Here is a 21114-nt window from a genome sequence, read left to right as displayed (position 1 = left end):
CATAATGTCTAATGAACGTGTTATTGGAAGACCATGTGGCTTCCTTACGTATCTGTTCAGCTGAAGCACCATGTTGTGCTGCCCATGAAGGACCTACCTTATGTGTAGAATGAGCAGAGACATTAGCCGGAACAGGGAGATCAGCTCAAGAATATGCTTCTGAAATCGTCATTCGAAGCCATCTTGCTAGCATCTGTTTAGTAGCAGGCCATCCCCTCTTGTGAAATCTGTAGAGGATGAAGAGAGAATCTGTATTTCTGATGGCACTGGTACGATCCATGTAGATCCTTAATGCACGGACTACATCCAGCGCCGCTTCTCCCGCAGAAAGTCCCGATACCTGAAAAGCCGGGACTACAATTTCTTTGTTAAGGTGGAATTTAGATACCACCTTAGGAAGATACCCAGACCTAGTTCTGAGAACTGCTTTATCTGGTTAAAAAATCAGAAAAGGAGACTTACATGACAGCACTCCTAAATCTGACACTCTTCTAGCTGATGTCATAGTCAGTAGAAAGAGTACTTTAGCTGTCAACCATTTAAGATCCACTTTGTTAAGTGGTTCAAACGGAGCACCCAGAAGGGCTTTAAGGACCAGACTTAAATCCCAAGGTACTGCAGGAGGAACAAAGGGTGGTTGAATGCACAGCATTCCCTGGAAAAAAGTACGCACATCCTGTAAAGTGGCAATTTTCTTTTGGAACCATACAATCAATGCTGATACTTGAACTCTCAAGGAAGCCACCTTCAACCCCTTATCCGTTCCTGCCTGAAGGAAATCTAAGATTCTGGATACTCAAAGATTGTAGGTCCATACTTCTTTCACTGCACCAATGAATATAAGCTTGCCATATTCGGTGATAAATGCGAGCTGAGGAGGGTTTTCTTGCTCTGAGCATAGTTTGAATTACCTGTTGTGAGAAATCCTCTTGACTTCAGGATAGAGGTTTCAACAGCCACGCCCTCAAAGACAGCCGATCCAGATGCCTGTGATAACAAGGACCCTGTATCAGTAGATCTGGACGTTGAGGGAGCAGAATTGGAACATCCAACGACATCCTCTGCAGATCTATGTACCAATGCCTTCTGGGCCAAGCCGGAGCTATCAGAATCACGGCACCCTTAGCTTGCTTTATTTTCCTCACTACCCTGGGTAGCAGGGAGAATGGAGGAAACAGGTATGCCAGATGAAAGTCCCATTTCACTGAGAGTGCATCCACAAGGATCGCTCCGGGGTCCTTTATTCTTGACCCGTATGCCGGAACTTTGTTGTTCAGATGGGATGCCATGAGGTCTATCTCTGGCAACCCCCACTTGTCTACTAGAGTCTGAAAGACCTCTGGGTGTACAGCCCATTCGCTTGCTTGAATAGTGTGTTGATTGAGAAAGTCCGCTTCCCAGTTTAGGACTCCTGGAACGAACACTGCGGACAATGCTGGAAGATGGAGTTCTGCCCACCTTAGTATATGACTTACCTCCTTCATTGCTTTTTGGCTGTCTGCGAGATCCTCCCTGATGGTTGAGGTATGCTACTGCCGTTGCATTGTCTGAACAGATCTGGTTTTCCTTGCAGAATGTTCTTTGCCTGAATCAGTGCCATGTATATGGCCCGGAGTTCCAACAGGTTTATTGGCAGGCGACTTTCTTCTGTGATCCATTGTCCTTGGAACCATAATCTTCCGGACACTGCTCCCCAGCTCTCTAGACTGGCATCTGTTGTTAGGATCTCCCAATCTGATATCCAAAAGGGGCTTACCTTGTCTAGATGGGATGTCTGTAGCCACCAGGCTAATGACCTTTTTACCTTTACTGGATGTACCATCATTTGTTTCCTTATTGTCTGATGTATTCCATTCCATCTGGTGAGAATCAGCTGCTGCAGAGGTCTTGAATGGAATTGTGCATATTCCACTATGCTGAATGTTGACATCATCAACCCCATCGCTCGCATTGCTGTGTGAATTGATATTGTCTGACTGTGTATTAATTCCTGAGTCATTAACTGCACCTTGGATATCTTTTCCTCAAGAGCAATTCCTGGGATTGTGCCAGGATTAAAAGATCGTCGAGGTATGGAAAAATCCTTATCCCCTGCTTACGGAGATAAGCTGCCATAACCACCATGATCTTGGTAAATACTCTGGGAGCTGTGGCTAGCACAAAGGGTAAGGCCTGGAACTGAAAATGTTGCTGGAGGATAGTGAACCTGAGATAACACTGATGGGACAATGCTATAGGCACATGCAGGTAAGCATCCTGTATATCCAGAGATACCATGTAATCCCCTGGTTCCATGGCCAAAACTATGGAGCATAACGTCTCCATGTGGAACCTTGGGACCCAAATGTATTTGTTTAACATTTTAGGATTGAGAATTGGCTGGAATGACCCATTTGGCTTCTGAACCAAAAAAAGATTGGAGTAAAAACCCTGCCCCCGTTGTGCCGGGAGTACTGGAATAATTACCCCGGACTGAAGCAATTTCTGAACTGCTTCTTGCAGTGCTCTGGCCTTTGTCTCTATATGAGACGGGCTGGTGCAAAAAAACCTTCAAGGAGGCTGCTTCTTGAAAGGGAAAGCATAACCCAGAGATACTACTTCTTGCACCCAAGCATCTGTCGTTGACTGATGCCATATGTGTGCCAACTGAAGAAGTCTGTGGAGGCCCGCACCATCAGGCTGATGGGTTTCTGTTCTGGTTTAGAAGCTGGCCCTCTGGTGGCCCATTGCTTCTTTGCTTTACCAGACTTATTGTACTGGGTCTGCTTAATCATTTTTGCCTTTTGTTTTACTTTGCCACCGAAATGGCCGAAACCCCGAACCCTTAGGCCTAGGGTTACAACTGGCAAGAAACCTGACCTTCTTGGATTCGGCTTCTGACTCCAGAATATATGTCAATTCCTTACCAAAGAGAATGTTCCCAACAAAATGCAAAGCTTCCAGAACCTTCTTGGATTCTGAATCAGCTTTCCATGTATGCAGCCAAATTGCTCTGCGAGCAGCTACCATTAATGCTGATGCTCTGGAAGCAATAGTACCCATATCTATTGCTGCTTCTTCTAAAAATAGCGCAGCCTGTTTCATATGAGCTATATGTGATTCATGTTCCCTAGTAGGTGCTGAAAACCCATTTTCCATTTCGTCTGCCCACTCAGCTACTGCCTTTGCCATTCAGGCTGAAGCCATAGCTGGCCTTATGACTGCCCCTGACAGAGAAAAAATGTTTTTCAAAAACCCATCTACTCTTCTGTCTGTGACATCATTTAATGATGTTGATGGCAAAGGCAAAATAGATTTTCGCACTAATTGAATGACGTGCGTATCCACTTTAGGAGGCACTTCTCTTTTTAAACAGTCCCCAGTTGGAAAAGGGTAATAGGAATCCCATTTTTTTGGAATTCTATATTTTTTGTTGGGTGTAGCCCAAGCTTTCTCCATAATTTCTGTCAGTTCTTCTGACCCTGGAAACTCAACCCTAACTGTTTTGGGATGTTTAAACACAGGTGCTTTAGTTTTAATTATTGGCTCTGCTGAATCCTCTAGAGACAGAATAGCCTTCATTGCTCCAATTGACTCAGCTATATCCTCTGAGCTGAAAGCTTCTACCTGTTCATATGGTGAAGTAGAGTAAATGGAGCTATCCACATCTGATGTATCATCCTGTGTAGCCTGTGAATTTGATGATATATTTACCCTTAGTTTATCAGCTTCTGTAGAAGCTGTAGGGACTACACCATAAGACGGGAGCTGCATGTCTGGGTTAATAGGATTTTGGTTACCTACTGTAAAGCTGAGACAGCCCGGGCAGCCACCCAGGAAGAACCCATTTTACAAGTAGAGTACCGATTTCGGACACGGAAATCCTGCCGTAAAATACGCATGCTGGATAGTGAACCTGGGCCCTAATTCCGAGTTGTTCGCTCGTTGCCGAGTTTCGCTATATTGCGATTAGTCGCTTACTGCGCATGCGCAAGGTTCGCAGAGCGCATGCGGGTAGTTATATTACTCAAAAGTTAGGTATTTTACTCACGACATAACAAGGATTTTTCATCGTTCTGGTGATCGGAGTGTGATTGACAGGAAGTGGGTGTTTCTGGGCGGAAACTGGACGTTTTATGGGTGTGTGCGGAAAAACGCTGCCGTTTCTGGGAAAAACGCAGGAGTGTCTGGAGAAACGGGGGAGTGTCTGGGCGAATGCTGGGTGTGTTTGTGACGTCAAACCAGGAACGAAATTGACTGAACTGATCGCAGTGGCAGAGTAAGTCCCGAGCTACTCAGAAACTGCAAAGAAATTTCTATTCGCAATTATGCGAATCTTTCGTTCGCAATTCTGCTATGCTAAGATACACTCCCAGAGGGCGGCGGCTTAGCGTGTGCAATGCTGCTAAAAGCAGCTAGCGAGCGAACAACTCGGAATGAGGGCCCTGATCCAGCGCAAAATCGACTGCTTAGAAGCAGGATACTCAATTTTCTTGGGATCGTAGAGGACAAAGAGAGAGTCAGTCTTTCTATGATGAGCTGTCCTCTTCACATAGATCTTCAAAGCCCTTACAACATCCAAAGCCTTTGAAGCAATTGAGGAGTCAGTATCCACTGGCAACACAATAGGTTGGTTGATATGGAAAGCCGATACAACCTTAGGCAGGAACTGTGGACGAGTCCTAAGTTCCGCCCTGTCTTCATGGAAGACCAGATAAGGGCTTTTACAAGATAAAGCCCCCAATTCCGACACGCATTGGGCAGAAGCCAAGGCCAACAAAGTGACCGCCTTCCACGTGAGAAACATAATGAGGCTCAAACCAAGCTGATTGCAGGAACTGCAACACCACATATAGATCCCAGGGTGCCGTTGGCACCACAAAGGGAGGCTGGATGTGCAGAACCCCTTTCAAAAAGGTCTGAACCTCAGGGAGGACAGCCAATTGTGTTTGAAAAAAGATAGACAAAGCAGAGATCTGGACCTTGATGGATCCCAATCTCAGGCCCATATCCACTCCCGCCTGCAGGAAAAGGAGAAAACGTCCAAGTTGAAACTCCACCGCATAAAATTTTCTTGATTCACACCAAGAAACATATTTCTTCCAAATACGGTGGTAATGTTTAGACTTTACCCCCTTTCTAGCCTGAATCAGGGTAGGAATGATTTCACTCGGGATACCTTTCCGAGCTAAGACCTGGCGCTCAACCACCATGCCGTCAAACATAGCCGTGGTAAGTCTTGATAGGCGAACGGCCCCTGCAGTAGCAGATCCTCCGAAGAGGTAAGGGCCTTGGATCCTCCAGCAGAAGATCAGCATACCAAGCCCTCCTTGGCCAGTCCGGAGCAATGAGGATTGCCAGAACCCTTGTTCTTCTTACCAGCTGAAGAACCTTTGGAATCAGAGGAAGTGGAAGGAACACATACACTGATGGGAACACCCACGGAGTTACCAGTGCGTCCACCGCCACTGCCTGAGGGTCTCTTGACCGGAACAAGTACCTCCCCAGCTTCTTGTTGAGGCGGGAGGCCATCATGTCTATGTGAGGAACCACCAACCGGTTACCTCCTTGAACACCTCCGGATGGAGGCTCCACTCCCCTGGATGGAGATCGTGTCTGCTGAGGAAGTCTGCTTCCCAGTTGTCTACTCCCGGAATGAAGATAGCCGACACCGCTACAGCGTGCCTTTCCGCCCAGAGGAAGATTCTTGACACCTCTGACATAGCAGCCCTGCTCTTCGTTCTGCCTTGTCGGTCTATGTAGGCTACAGTGGTCACATTGTCCAACTGCACCTGAACAGCCCGATCCTGTAGAAGGTGTGCTGCATGCATAAGGGCATTGTACACGGCCCTTAGCTCCAGGATGTTTATTGGTAGAAGGGATTCTTGATTCGACCACCTTCCCTGAAAGTTTTCCCCCAGAGCGACTGCTCTCCAACCTCTTAGACTTGCATCTTTGGTTAAAAGGATCCCGTCCTGAATTCCGAACCTTCGGCCTTCCAGAAGGTGCGGAAGTTGTAGCCACCAGGAGTGAAATCCTGGCTTTCGGAGACAGGCGTATCCTCTTGTACATGTGTAGGTGAGAGCCCGAACACTGGTCCAATAGGTCCAGCTGAAAGGGTCGAGCATGAAACCTGCCATACTGCAGAGCCTCGTAGGCGGCAACCATCTTCCCCAGAAGGCGGATGCATTGATGAACCGATACCCGGGTAGGCTTTTAGACATCTCGGACCATTGTTTGAATCACCAATGCTTTCTCCACCGGGAGAAAAAGCCTTTGCACTACCGTGTCATTCCCCAGAAATATAGCCTCCTTGTCGGCTCCAGATGAAACTTTGGAAGGATCAGGATCCAATCGTGCTTCCTGAGCAGCTGTGTTGTGTGCGCGATGGATCGTAACAAACTCTCCCTGGATGATGCCTTGATCAGGAGATCGTCCAGATATGGAATTACGTTCACCCCCTGCTTACGGAGGAGAACCATCATCTCCATCACCTTGGTGAAGATCCTTGGTGCTGCGGAGAGGCCAAACGGCAGCGCCTGGAACTGATAATGATCGTCCAACAGCGCAAACCTGAGATATGCCTGATGCGGCGACCAAATGAGAATGTGGAGGTAAGCATCCTGGATGTACAGCAACACTAGGAACTCCCCCTCCGTCAGTCCTGAGATGACAGCTCTCAGAGATTCCATCTTGAATTTGAACTCCCTGAGATAAGGGTTCAAAGACTTTAAGTTTAGAATAGGCCGTACCGAACCATCCGGTTTTGGTACCACAAAAAGGTTCGAATAATAACCCTTGTTCCACTGCTGAGGTGGAACTGGAACGATGACCTCTGACACCACCAATTTTCTGATGGCCTCAAGAAGAATCGTTCTGTCTGCCAGCAGAGCTGGCAAGCCTGACTTGAAGAAACGGTGAGGTGGGGGATTTTGAAACTCCAGTCTGTACCCCTGGACACTATATCCAGGACCCAGGGGTCCAGGCCAGATGACACCCAGATGTGGCTGAACTGCCGGAGTCTTGCCCCCACCTGACCTTCCTCCAGGGTATCAGAAGTGGGCTTCTGGGCTTGGGAACCTGCGGGAGCAGGTTTCTTTCCTTTGGCACGACCACCTCTGAAGGTGTTCGAAGGCTTGTTCTTTCTAGACCTCGCGGACTGAAAGGGCTGTGACGTGGCTGGTGTAAAAGGCTTCTTCGTAGCCAGTGCAGCTGGGGGAGAAAAGTAGACTTACCCGCGTTAGCTGTGGCAATCCACGCATCCAGCGCCTCCCCAAAGAGAGCCTGACCTGTACAGGGTAGGCCCTCCACACTCTTCCTGGATTCCGCGTCTGCAGACCATTGGCCAGAGACCCCTGCGAGCCGAGACTGACATGGAGGAGATCCCCGCAGCCATGGAACCCAGGTCCTTCATGGAATCTACCAGGAATCATGCAGAATCCTGAATATAGCGTAAAAATAAATCAACGTCACCTTTATCCATCGTAGTGGACTCCTCCTGCAGAGCGATTGACCACCTGGCAATAGCTTTTGCAATCCAAGCACAGGCTATAGTAGGCTGTAATATAGCCCCGGAAGTCGTGTAAATGGATTTTAGCGTAGCATCCACCTTGCGATCTGCCAGGTCCTTCAACGTGGTAGATCTCAGGACTGGCAACACCACCTGTTTAGACAGCCTGGAGACAGAGGCGTCGACTATCGGCGGGGACTCCCATTTCTTTCTATCTTCCTCTGGGAAGTGAAAAGCAACCAAGACCCTCTTAGGGATCTGAAATTTCTTTTCCGGAGTTTCCCATGCTTTTTCAAAGAGAGCGTTTAATTCTTTGGATGCCGGGAAGGTGAGGGGGGGGCTTCTTATTATCCGTAAAAAAGGCCTCCTCCACCTGCTCAGGAACTGTGTCAGAAATATGTAAAACATCTCTTACAGCTTCAATCAACTGCACCCCCTTAGCAAGTGATGCTGTCCCCCTTGACACATCCCTGTCACCATCTTCAGAGTCGGTGTCCGTGTCGGGATCCGGTCTGAAGATCGATAGTATCTAGGTCGACAATGTTTAGGTCGACCACTGTAGATCGACAGTCACTAGGTCAACATGGATGGAAGGTCGACAGGGTTTCTAGGTCTACAGGTCGACATGAGTTTTTCCCATTTTTTTTATTTTTTTGAATTTTTTCATACTTAACGATCCACGTGGACTACGATTGGAACGGCAATCTGTGCCGAGCGAAGTGGTAGCGGAGCGAAGGCACCATGCCCGAAGCATGGCGAGCGAAGCGAGCCATGCGATGGGACACGGTGCACTACTTTGGGATCCCGGTCACTCTATAAGAAAACGACACCAAAAAATAAATAAATCCTCATGTCGACCTTTAGACCTGTCGACCTAGCACATGTCGACCTAGAAACCCTGTCGACCGTCCATCCATGTCGACCTAGTGACTGTTGACCTACAGTGGTCGACCTAAACATTGTCGACCTAGATACTGACGATTTGATGAACCACACCGTCCGTGTCATCCTGCGTAAGCATTGCAAGTGCATGTTTCTGAGAATGTACCGCAGGGGACCCAGAGGAAGCAGTATCAGAACATACAACCATAGAGGATTGTAGGACCTGAGTTGCATGCTCAGCCCTAGCAACCCTATCAGAAATCTGAGAAATAGTCCCCCTCAGAGAGACGAACCATTCTGGCTCTCTAGCCGGGATCTGCGCTACAACAGTGCAATCTTGATTACATGGTATGCAGTCTTCCTGGGAAGACAAATCCTCTGCAGCATATGAAACAGTGTCCCTAGACATGTTGTCACACACACCAAACACCCCACAAGCACACAGGGTATTTACTCAGACAGAGTTTTCCCCCAAGAATGGCAGAGAGACACAGAGATTGGAGCCAACCCACACACAGCGCTATTAGAGGTATAGGGAGACCCTAACCAGCGCTGACTGTGTCCCTTAATAGGGGACACAGCCTAAATACAGCCTCCCCTCCCTTCTACAACCCCCTGGTACCGTACAGATAGCTGGAGTTGCTCTGGAGGGACCTGGACATCCACTGGCAGTGATTGCAGGCAGGAAAAATGGCGCTGAACGCTGCTGGGTCCGCTCTGAAGAGAAGCTCCTTCCCTTCAATGACGCTGTCTTCCCGCTCTTGAAGATTATACTGGTCTGAGGAAATTTGTGCTGGCTGAGATCCGCGGACCCCGACTGGCTGGAAATGGTTAGTGAAGGGTTCTGTGCTGGCTCAGGGCGCCCCTCACAGCGCAGCACCGCTGACCCGTCCCACCCTTAAGCCGCCCTCTTAACACTGACCCCTTGCTTGTAAGGGGGAACAGTGACAAACTCGCAACGCTTCAGCACTATGAGGGGGTGGCGGCTGGCTGCCGGGGTGAGCGTTCCCCTCTGGAGCTCAATGTCCAGTCAGCGGAGGCAGTGGCTCAAGACCCCGCAGGATGGACACTGCTCCCCCCTCAGTCCCTCGATGCAGGGAGGCTGTTGCCAGCAGCCTCCCTGTAAAATAACAAACTCTAAAAATAACTCTAACTGTAGAGCTCCCCTAGCTGTGACCGGCTCCTCCGGGCACATTTTCTAAACTGAGTCTGGTAGGAGGGGCATAGAGGGAGTAGCCAGCCCACACTATTAAACTCTTAAAGTGCCAGTGACTCCTGGTGGACCCATCTATACCCCATGGTACTAATATGGACCCCAGCATCCTCTAGGACATAAGAGAAAATTATATACCTTATTCCCGAGGTTGAAGCTGTAGGGACTAACCTGTCAGCTATACTGGATAAGGGTTGTGCAAACATAGCCCAAGGTTTATCTATTTGTCGTTGAACAGGGATCTGCCTTGCCATCTGCTGAAATGCAAAACAATTTGCATATAACCCATCATGTGCCAAATGCTGAGCTAATAACCCCACCTTACAGGATAAACATGTTATAAGTGTTGGTGTTACTGTTATTGTAACCTCGTCACTTTTGCCGCTCTTAGACATGATAATCAGCTTTTCACAGTATACTACACAATCTGTGACTGTAATCACTTTACTGTATTAAAGTGATTTCAATCTGACCCCAACCCAAGCACCAGCATTGAGGCTCAGAAGAAACACTGACAAACATATATAAAGTCAGCAATCACACTAGCAGTCAGTCACATGTTATATATTAGTCATATGAGCATATTATTAACTACGAACACATTTCAAGTATGTAGGAGTACATATTACTGAATTCTGTTCTAGTTATTTAACGTATTCAGAAGCATTGCGAATAAAACCACAGTAATGTACACAGACTCATATGCAATAGGCACTAAAGTTAACTATTCATACTTACAAAAGTAGATAGAAATTTAGTGCTGTATAACCCTTACTCTGTAGAGTGGGATACAGGGAGACTCACCCCACTTCCAGGATAGATCAATACGTTCGCAGACACTGAGTGGATCCAGACGCTACTAGTGTACACTGCCACTCCGGTATCTTTTTAGTGGACGCAGACGCTCAGTGAACGCCAGTGTATGCAGAAGCACCCGTCTGCGACCCAATCTCTTAGTGGTAAACTTAGTGTAAACAGACACAGCGGCCTATGCTGCGACCGAGTCCCCTCGTGGTAGCGTCTGAGACGAAAGTGAGGCAATCAGTTCATGGCGGGAGACGCACGGTAACTGGTCATGAACTGGGGGAGGGGTGACCAGGAGAGCGTCTCTGACTCCCCACCGCTGACATCAACCCTAGGGATAGCAGCCTCATACTAATCCTGGTGCTTATGATCCCTAAGGCCTAGCGCTGGTGCACCCGTGGTGGCGGCGCGCCAGCTACTGTTTGGTAGTCTCTCTCCCCCCCCCCCCTCTCTCACCAAGCTTGTGATCGTTTGGTGCCAATCCACTGTCGCTCCATTATATCCCATTGTTATCCTGTGGATAACCTGTGGACCCAGCCGAAGAAATATATATATCTCCATCCATAACTATAAAATAACTGAGATCCCCCTGAACTTGTAACACAGGGTTAACAGTCTGATAACAGGGTTTAGTTGCCAATGACTATATTAATGTAAGTGAGACCCATCTACACATGAAACACAGGCTTAATAGCCTGATTTACTTGCTGAATTAGAATGCAGCTTAGTTTTGAGGTCCTCCCGCTGTGCTGCTGCAGGCATAATCCACCACCTTCCCCCCGCGATCTCCCTCAGCAGCGCTTCATGCTGGCGGACCGCGGCAGCAGTGAGCGCTGTCCGCGGTCAGCCTGAATACAGAGCTGCAGCAGCTTAGAAGCTGTTCGTGGCAGAGACACCTGGGCAGGTAGCGGTTAGTGGGAGCTAACCGCGGGAGGGCGGCAGCAGCTGGCACCCAGCAGCGGCTGCTAGGCAGGCCACAGCTGGGTAGGTACACATGTAAAATAAAATTAACAGTCCCCACATGGCGGGGTGGCAGATAGTATAATAAAACAAGTGAGCGGCGGCAGTGTGAGCTGCCTGGCTGCTCATTATCTACATGTAGTGGAGGCTATAACGGGCTTCTCTCTTCTAAGCTCCGTCCAGCTCCTCTACAGCCTGAGGTTGAAATCCACACAGGCTGATTGTGGTCTATGGCGGGGACCCTTTCATGAACACCGACAAGCCAACTGCTGCACTGAGCAGCACCAACAATCCCGGACCCAAGCTTCTTGATAAACTGGGAAGGGATTGAGTAGAAAATTAAAAATCTGTGAAAAATAGAAAACTGTGGAGCTTTGTCCACTTGTACCTTCCCGACTGAGGCACAGAAAAACACTGAGGTACCTTTGGGAGTATGGAGGGGGTGGAGTTACTAATTTAAATGTGCCTATCCCTGCTAACGCCCATCCATATCCCAAGAGTACTCCAGTGACCCCTAGTGGATGAAAAAGAAAGCCCAATGCTTACACTGAACCAAAAGTAGTTGACTAGTGCATTTATATAGTTTGATTGTTAGAATGAAATAAGCTGTTATTTATGTCTAAAAATGAAAGCAAATTCAGTTAACAATTTATACTGATTACTTTGCAGGAAACATTAAGGCAGTCTTATGCCAAAATGGGAAAAGTTACTGTCTAACTAAAGATCATAGCACAGCAAACTGTCGAGAGCGAAAACGTACAATGGAATCTGGTGGATCAGTTGCAGTAAATGAAGGCTGTAGTTTAGTTGAAGGATTCAGTAGAATTACAAGAGGACTTGGTTTCCATGGTGACCCGAAACTGAAGACTTCAGTCATCCCTGCTCCTTATACCATTTCCATTTCAATTTATCATACATGCCAATTCCTTATTCTTGCTTCAAGTGGCTTGTGGGAAGTTCTGAGCACAAGTGAAGTTGCTGCAATGGCTCAGGAGCTATTAACATCTTTCTTAACATGCTCCTATAACGCAAAACCAGAGGATAACAGCACACAAGGTAACGTTCAAGAAATGAATACAAACAATGGTAACTTGACAAAATATAATACAAACACACCTGGTATTCTCTGGGAAGAAGGTACAAAACTAGAAATGATGGATAGCCTTTCTGATTGCGACAGTTCGCCAAAGGTTCCGTGTGATACCCAACACGATGTAAATGAGATGTACAGTACGGCAGCAGCTCATGTTTGCCAGCAGATAATACAGACAGCAATACTGGCAGGATCACAACAAAATATTACACTGTGCCTCATACTGCTACCTGGGTGCCATACTTAATTCATTCCTCATAACCCAGAAGGTGGATTCTATACAAACACGTTTGCAAAATAAATGGAAATCAAGCCAGATCATCCCTAATTATAGTCTGAACAACTTTCCATATTCCAAGTTCATTTGCTTGTAAGTTGAAATTCTCTACATTAATACAGTAAAGGTTTTATCTACTTTTATCTATTTTGTCCATTTACTGACTCTATTTACTACACAAAATCAGTTATATTTACCTTACAGTGCATCCAGAAAGTATTCACAGCGCTTCACTTTTTCCACATTTTTGTTGTTACAGCCTTATTCCAAACTGGAATAAATTAATTCCCCCCCCCCCCCCCCAAAAAAAAAGAATTTACTTACCGATAATTCTATTTCTCGTAGTCCGTAGTGGATGCTGGGGACTCCGTAAGGACAATGGGGGATAGCGGCTCCGCAGGAGACTGGGCACAAAAGTAAAGCTTTAGAACTACCTGGTGTGCACTGGCTCCTCCCCCTATGACCCTCCTCCAAGCCTCAGTTAGGATACTGTGCCCGGACGAGCGTACACAATAAGGAAGGATTTTGAATCCCGGATAAGACTCATACCAGCCACACCAATCACACCGTACAACTCGTGATCTAAACCCAGTTAACAGCATGATAACAGAGGAGCCTCTAGAAAAGATGGCTCACTACAGCAATAACCCGATTTTTTTGGTAACAATAACTATGTACCAGTATTGCAGACAATCCGCACTTGGGATGGGCGCCCAGCATCCACTACGGACTACGAGAAATAGAATTATCGGTAAGTAAATTCTTATTTTCTCTAACGTCCTAAGTGGATGCTGGGGACTCCGTAAGGACCATGGGGATTATACCAAAGCTCCCAAACGGGCGGGAGAGTGCGGATGACTCTGCAGCACCAAATGAGAGAACTCCAGGTCCTCCTCAGCCAGGGTATCAATTTTGTAGAATTTTACAAACGTATTTGCTCCTGACCAAGTAGCTGCTCGGCAAAGTTGTAAAGCCAAGACCCCTCGGGCAGCCGCCCAAGATGAGCCCATCTTCCTTGTGGAGTGGGCATTTACAGATTTTTGGCTGTGGCCGGCCTGCCACAGAATGTGCAAGCTGAATTGTACTACAAATCCAACGAGCAATAGTCTGCTTAGAAGCAGGAGCACCCAGCTTGTTGGGTGCATACAGGATAAACAGCGAGTCAGATTTTCTGACTCCAGCCGTCCTGGAAACATATATTTTCAGGGCCCTGACAACGTCTAGCAACTTGGAGTCCTCCAAGTCCCTAGTAGCCGCAGGCACCACAATAGGTTGGTTCAGGTGAAACGCTGAAACCACCTTAGGGAGAAACTGAGGACGAGTCCTCAATTCCGCCCTGTCCGAATGGAAAATCAGATAAGGGCTTTTACAGGATAAAGCCGCCAATTCTGACACGCGCCTGGCCCAGGCCAGGGCCAACAGCATGACCACTTTCCATGTGAGATATTTTAACTCCACAGATTTAAGTGGTTCAAACCAATGTGACTTTTGGAACCCAAAAACTACATTGAGATCCCAAGGTGCCACTGGAGGCACAAAAGGAGGCTGTATATGCAGTACCCCTTTTACAACGTCTGAACTTCAGGGACTGAAGCTAGTTCTTTTTGGAAGAAAATTGACAGGGCCGAAATTTGAACCTTAATGGACCCCAATTTCAGGCCCATAGACACTCCTGTTTGCAGGAAATGTAGGAATCGACCCAGTTGAATTTCCTCCGTCGGGCCTTACTGGCCTCGCACCACGCAACATATTTTCGCCAAATGCGGTGATAATGTTTTGCGGTTACATCCTTCCTGGCTTTGATCAGGATAGGGATGACTTCATCCGGAATGCCTTTTTTCCTTCAGGATCCGGCGTTCAACCGCCATGCCGTCAAACGCAGCCGCGGTAAGTCTTGGAACAGACAGGGTCCTTGCTGGAGCAGGTCCCTTCTTAGAGGTAGAGGCCACGGATCCTCCGTGAGCATCTCTTGAAGTTCCGGTTACCAAGTCCTTCTTGGCCAATCCGGAGCCACGAATATAGTGCTTACTCCTCTCCATCTTATCAATCTCAGTACCTTGGGTATGAGAGGCAGATGAGGGAACACATACACTGACTGGTACACCCACGGTGTTACCAGAGCGTCTACAGCTATTGCCTGAGGGTCCCTTGACCTGGCGCAATACCTGTCGAGTTTTTCCCAACGGTTTATAATCATGTGGAAGACTTCTGGGTGAAGTCCCCACTCTCCCGGGTGGAGGTCGTGTCTGCTGAGGAAGTCTGCTTCCCAGTTGTCCACTCCCGGAATTGCTGACAGTGCTATCACATGATTTTCCACCCAGCGAAGAATCCTTGCAGCTTCTGCCATTGCCCTCCTGCTTCTTGTGCCACCCTGTCTGTTTACGTGGGTGACTGCCGTGATGTTGTCCGACTGGATCAACACCGGCTGACCTTGAAGCAGAGGTCTTGCTAAGCTTAGAGCATTGTAAATGGCCCTTAGCTTCAGGATATTTATGTGAAGTGATGTCTCCAGGCTTGACCATAAGCCCTGGAAATTCCTTCCCTGTGTGACTGCTCCCCAGCCTCGCAGGCTGGCATCCGTGGTCACCAGGACCCAGTCCTGAATGCCGAATCTGCGGCCCTCTAGAAGATGAGCACTCTGCAACCAACACAGGAGGGACACCCTTGTTCTTGGTGACAGGGTTATCCGCTGATGCATCTGAAGATGCGACCCGGACCATTTGTCCAGCAGGTCCCACTGGAAAGTTCTTGCGTGGAATCTGCCGAATGGGATTGCTTCGTAGGAAGCCACCATTTTACCCAGAACCCTTGTGCATTGATGCACTGAGACTTGGCTCTGTTTTAGGAGGTTCCTGACTAGCTCGGATAACTCCCTGGCTTTCTCCTCCGGGAGAAACACCTTTTTCTGGACTGTGTCCAGGATCATCCCTAGGAACAGAAGACGAGTCGTCGGAACCAGCTGCGATTTTGGAATATTGAGAATCCAATCGTGCTGCCGCAACACTACCTGAGATAGTGCTACACCGACCTCCAACTGTTCCCTGGATCTTACCCTTATCAGGGAATCGTCCAAGTAAGGGATAACTAAAATTCCCTTCCTTCGAAGGAATATCATCATTTCGGCCATTACCTTGGTAAAGACCCGGGGTGCCGTGGACCATCCATACGGCAGCGTCTGAACTGATTTTGACAGTTCTGTACCATAAACCTGAGGTACCCTTGGTGAGAAGGGTAAATTTGGACATGAAGGTAAGCATCCTTGATGTCCCGAGACATCATGTAGTCCCCTTCTTCCAGGTTCGCAATCACTGCTCTGAGTGACTCAATCTTGAATTTGAACCTCTGTATGTAAGTGTTCAAAGATTTTAGATTTAGAATCGGTCTCACCGAGCCGTCCGGCTTCGGTACCACAACAGTGTGGAATAATACCAGGTTCCCTGTTGCAGGAGGGGTACCTTGATTATCACCTGCTGGGAATACAGCTTGTGAATGGCTTCCAAAACTGTCTCCCTGTCAGAAGGAGACATCGGTAAAGCCGACTTTAGGAAACGGCGAGGGGGAGACGTCTCGAATTCCAATTTGTACCCCTGAGATATCACCTGAAGGATCCAGGGGTCTACTTACAAGTGAGCCCACTGCGCGCTGAAATTCATTGAGACGGGCCCCCCACGTGCCTGATTCTGCTTGTAAAGCCCCAGCGTCATACTGAGGGCTTGGCAGAGGCGGGAGAGGGTTTCTGTTCCTGGGAACTGGCTGATTTCTGCAGCCTTTTTCCTCTCCCTCTGTCACGGGGCAGAAATGAGGAACCTTTTGCACGCTTGTCCACGAAAAGACTGCGCCTGATAATACGGCGTCTTCTCATGTTGAGAGGCGACCTGGGGTACAAACGTGGATTTCCCAGCTGTTGCCGTGGCCACCAGGTCTGAAAGACCGACCCCAAATAACTCCTCCCCTTAATAAGGCAATACTTCCAAATGCCGTTTGAAATCCGCATCACCTGACCACTGTCGTGTCCATAACCCTCTACTGGTAGAAATGGACAACGCACTTAGACTTGATGCCAGTCGGCAAATATTCCGCTGTGCATCACGCATATATAGAAATGCATCTTTTAAATGCTCTATAGGCAAAAATATACTGTCCCTATCTAGGGTATCAATATTTTCAGTCAGGGAATCCGACCACGCCAACCCAGCACTGCACATCCAGGCTGAGGCGATTGCTGGTCGCAGTATAACACCAGTATGTGTAAATACATTTTAGGATACCCTCCTACTTTCTATCAGCAGGATCCTTAAGGGCGGCCATCTCAGGAGAGGGTAGAGCCCTTACAAGCGTGGAGGCGCTTTATCCACCCTAGGGGGTGTTTCCCAACGCACCCTAACCTCTGGCGGGAAAGGATATAATGCCAATAACATTTTAGAAATTATCAGTTGTTATCGGGGGAAACCCACGCATCATCACACACCTCATTTAATTTCTCAGATTCAGGAAAACTACAGGTAGTTTTTCCTCACCGAACATAATACCCCTTTTTGGTGGTACTCGTATTATCAGAAATGTGTAAAACATTTTTCATTGCCTCCATCATGTAACGTGTGGCCCTACTGGAAGTCACATTTGTCTCTTCACCGTCGACACTGGAGTCAGTATCCGTGTCGGCGTCTATATCTGCCATCTGAGGTAACGGGCGCTTTAGAGCCCCTGACGGCCTATGAGACGTCTGGACAGGCACATGCTGAGTAGCCGGCAGTCTCATGTCAACCACTGTCTTTTATACAGAGCTGACACTGTCACGTAATTCCTTCCAACAGTTCATCCACTCAGGTGTCGACCCCCTGGGGGGTGACATCACTATTACAGGCAATCTGCTCCGTCTCCACATCATTTTTCTCCTCATACATGTCGACACAAACGTACCGACATACAGCACACACACAGGGAATGCTCTGATAGAGGACAGGACCCCACTAGCCCTTTGGGGAGACAGAGGGAGAGTTTGCCAGCACACACCAGAGCGCTATATATATACAGGGATAACCTTATATAAGTGTTTTTCCCCTTATAGCTGCTGTATCTTTAATACTGCGCGTAAATAGTGCCCCCCCTCTCTTTTTTAACCCTTTCTGTAGTGTAGTGACTGCAGGGGAGAGCCAGGGAGCTTCCCTCCAACGGAGCTGTGAGGGAAAATGGCGCCAGTGTGCTGAGGAGATAGGCTCCGCCCCCTTATTGGCGGCCTTATCTCCCGTTTTTCTATGTATTCTGGCAGGGGTTAAATGCATCCATATAGCCCAGGAGCTATATGTGATGCATTTTTTGCCATCCAAGGTGTTTTTATTGCGTCTCAGGGCGCCCCCCCCCAGCGCCCTGCACCCTCAGTGACCGGAGTGTGAAGTGTGCTGAGAGCAATGGCGCACAGCTGCAGTGCTGTGCGCTACCTTGTTGAAGACAGGACGTCTTCTGCCGCCGATTTTCCGGACCTCTTCTGTCTTCTGGCTCTGTAAGGGGGCCGGCGGCGCGGCTCTGGGACCCATCCATGGCTGGGCCTGTGATCGTCCCTCTGGAGCTAATGTCCAGTAGCCTAAGAAGCCCAATCCACTCTGCACGCAGGTGAGTTCGCTTCTTCTCCCCTTAGTCCCTCGATGCAGTGAGCCTGTTGCCAGCAGGTCTCACTGAAAATAAAAAACCTAAAACTAAACTTTTCACTAAGCAGCTCAGGAGAGCCACCTAGTTTGCACCCTTCTCGTTCGGGCACAAAAATCTAACTGAGGCTTGGAGGAGGGTCATAGGGGGAGGAGCCAGTGCACACCAGGTAGTTCTAAAGCTTTACTTTTGTGCCCAGTCTCCTGCGGAGCCGCTATCCCCCATGGTCCTTACGGAGTCCCCAGCATCCACTTAGGACGTTAGAGAAATAATAATAATAATTCTACAAACAAAACCCCATAATGACAACGTGAAAAAAGATTTTTGCTAATTTATTAAAAATAAAAAACTAAGAAATCACATGTACATAAGTATTCACAGCCTTTGTTCAATACTTTGTTGACGCACAGCAATTACAGCCTCAAGTCTTTTTGAATATGATGCCACAAGCTTGGCACACCTATCTTTGGGCAGTTTCACCCATTCCTCTTTGCAGCACCTCTCAAGCTCCATCAGATTGGATGGGAAGCGTTGGTGCACAGCCATTTTCAGATCTCCAGAGATGTTCAATTGGATTCAAGTCTGGGCTCTAGTTGGGCCACTCAAGGACATTCACTGAGTTGTCCTAAAGCCACTCCTTTGATATCTTGGCTGTGTGCTTAGAGTCGTTGTCCTGCTGAAAGATGAACTGTCGCCCCAGTCAGAGGTCAAGAGCACTCTGGAGCAGGTTTTCATCAAGGATGTTTCTGTACTTTGCTGCATTCATCTTTCCCTCTATCCTGACTAGTCTCCCAGTTCCTGCCGCTGAAAAACATCCCACAGCATGATGCTGTCCCCACCATGCTTCACTGTAGGGATGGTATTGGCCTGGTCATGAGCAGTGCCTGGTTTCCTCCAAACATGGCGCCTGGCATTCACACCATAGAGTTCAATCTTTGTCTCATCAGACCAAAGAAATTTTGTTTCTCATGGTCTGAGAGTTCTTCAAGTGCATTTTGGCAAAGCTGCCATGTGCTTTTTACTAAGGAGTGACATCCGTCTGGCCACTTTACCAAACAGGCCTGATTGGTGGATTGCTGCAGAGATAGTTGTCCTTCTAGAAAGTTCTCTTCTCTCCACAGAAGAATGCTGTAGCTCTGACAGAGTGACCATCGGGTTCTTGGTCACCTCGCCCTTCTCCACAGATCGTTCAGTTTAGACGGCTGGCCAGCTCTAGGAAGAGTCTTGGTGGTTCCTATCTTCCATTTACGGATGATGGAGGCCACTGTGCTCATTGGGACCTTCAAAGCAGCAGATATTTTTCTGTGCCTCGAGGTCTACAGATAATTCCTTTGACTTCATGCTTGGTTTGTGCTCAGACATGCACTGTCAAGTGTAGGACCTTATATAGACAGGTGTGTGCCTTTCCAAATCATGCCCAATCAACTGAATTTACCACAAGTGGACTCCAATTAAGCTCTAGGAACATATCAAGGATGATCAGTGGAAACAGAATGCACCTGAGCTCAATTTTGAGCATCGTGGCAAAGGCTGTGAGTACGTACAGTATGTACATGTGATTTCTTAGTTTTTTCATTTTTAATAAATTTGCAAAAATCACAAAAAAAAACTTTTTTCATGTTACCATTATAACGTATTGGGGGAGATTCAAATGTTTGAAAAGTTGGTTGGGTGTCTTTTTTTCCCTATCTAATAGACAGGAAAAAACAGACTCCCAACTGATTTTTCAAACATTTGAATCTCCCCCATTGTGTGTAGAATTTTGAGGGAAAAAATTAATTTATCGCATTCTGGAATAAGGCTGTAACATAACAAAATGTGTAAACTTTCCGGATGCACTGTATATCTGTTATCCTACACAGGTGGTCCGAGTTTCCCTGTGCTGACCAGAAACCTACTGCTCATTATAATGTGCTTTAATCATAGTACATCATGATAATACTTCTGTTACAGATGGAAACAGAGAGTGGTTTTGGGCTGCAGGATTATAGCAGCCTGTGCTGGGTATTGGTAGTAATTACAGATAAACATTAAAAATAAGATTTTAAACCTACCGGTAAATCTATTTCTCCTAGTCCGTAGAGGATGCTGGGGACTCCGTAAGGACATGGGGTATAGATGGGCTCCGCAGGTGACATGGGCACCTATAAAGAACTTTTAGTATGGGTGTGCACTGGCTCCTCCCTCTATGCCCCTCCTCCAGACCTCAGCTAGAGAACTGTGCCCAGAGGAGATGGACAATACGAGGAAAGGATTTTGTAAATCTAAGGGCAAAATTCATACCAGCCCACACCAATCATACCATATAACATGGAATACACATAACCAGTTAACAGTATGAACAAACAACAGCAACGGTCCAAGACCGATTCCAACTGTAACATAACCCTTATGTAAGCAATAACCATATACAAGTCATGCAGATTTTCCGCACTGGGACGGGTGCCCAGCATCCTCTACGGACTAGGAGAAATAGATTTACCGGTAGGTTTAAAATCTTATTTTCTCTTACGTCCTAGGGGATGCTGGGGACTCCGTAAGGACCATGGGGTTCATATCAAAGCTCCCAATCGGGCGGGAGAGTGCGGATGACTCTGCAACACTGACTGAGCAAATGCTAGGTCCTCATCAGCCAGGGTATCAAACTTGTAGAATTTAGCAAAAGTGTTTGACCACGACCAAGTCGCTGCTCGGCAAAGCTGTAATGCCGAGACGCCTCGGGCAGCCGCCCAAGAAGAGCCCACCTTCCTAGT

General features: G+C 47.7%; 1 protein-coding gene across 2 annotated transcripts in view; it reads left to right on the top strand.

Moving 5' to 3' along the window:
- The window catches only part of PP2D1 (protein phosphatase 2C like domain containing 1), a 59443-nt gene extending 46582 nt beyond the window's left edge, over positions 1 to 12861 (top strand). For both annotated transcript variants that reach the window (XM_063922197.1, XM_063922196.1), the window contains one exon: positions 12018 to 12861. In XM_063922197.1, the coding sequence (XP_063778267.1) occupies positions 12018 to 12688 (671 nt within the window). In that variant the 3' untranslated portion in view covers positions 12689 to 12861. The remainder of the gene's footprint in view (positions 1 to 12017) is intronic.
- Positions 12862 to 21114: the final 8253 nt, after the last annotated feature.

This window comes from Pseudophryne corroboree, chromosome 5 (genome assembly GCF_028390025.1).
Source record: "Pseudophryne corroboree isolate aPseCor3 chromosome 5, aPseCor3.hap2, whole genome shotgun sequence".
Classification (NCBI taxonomy): domain Eukaryota; kingdom Metazoa; phylum Chordata; class Amphibia; order Anura; family Myobatrachidae; genus Pseudophryne; species Pseudophryne corroboree.
Note: the sequence above shows the minus strand (reverse complement) of the source record. Positions and strands in the feature narration are given on the sequence as shown.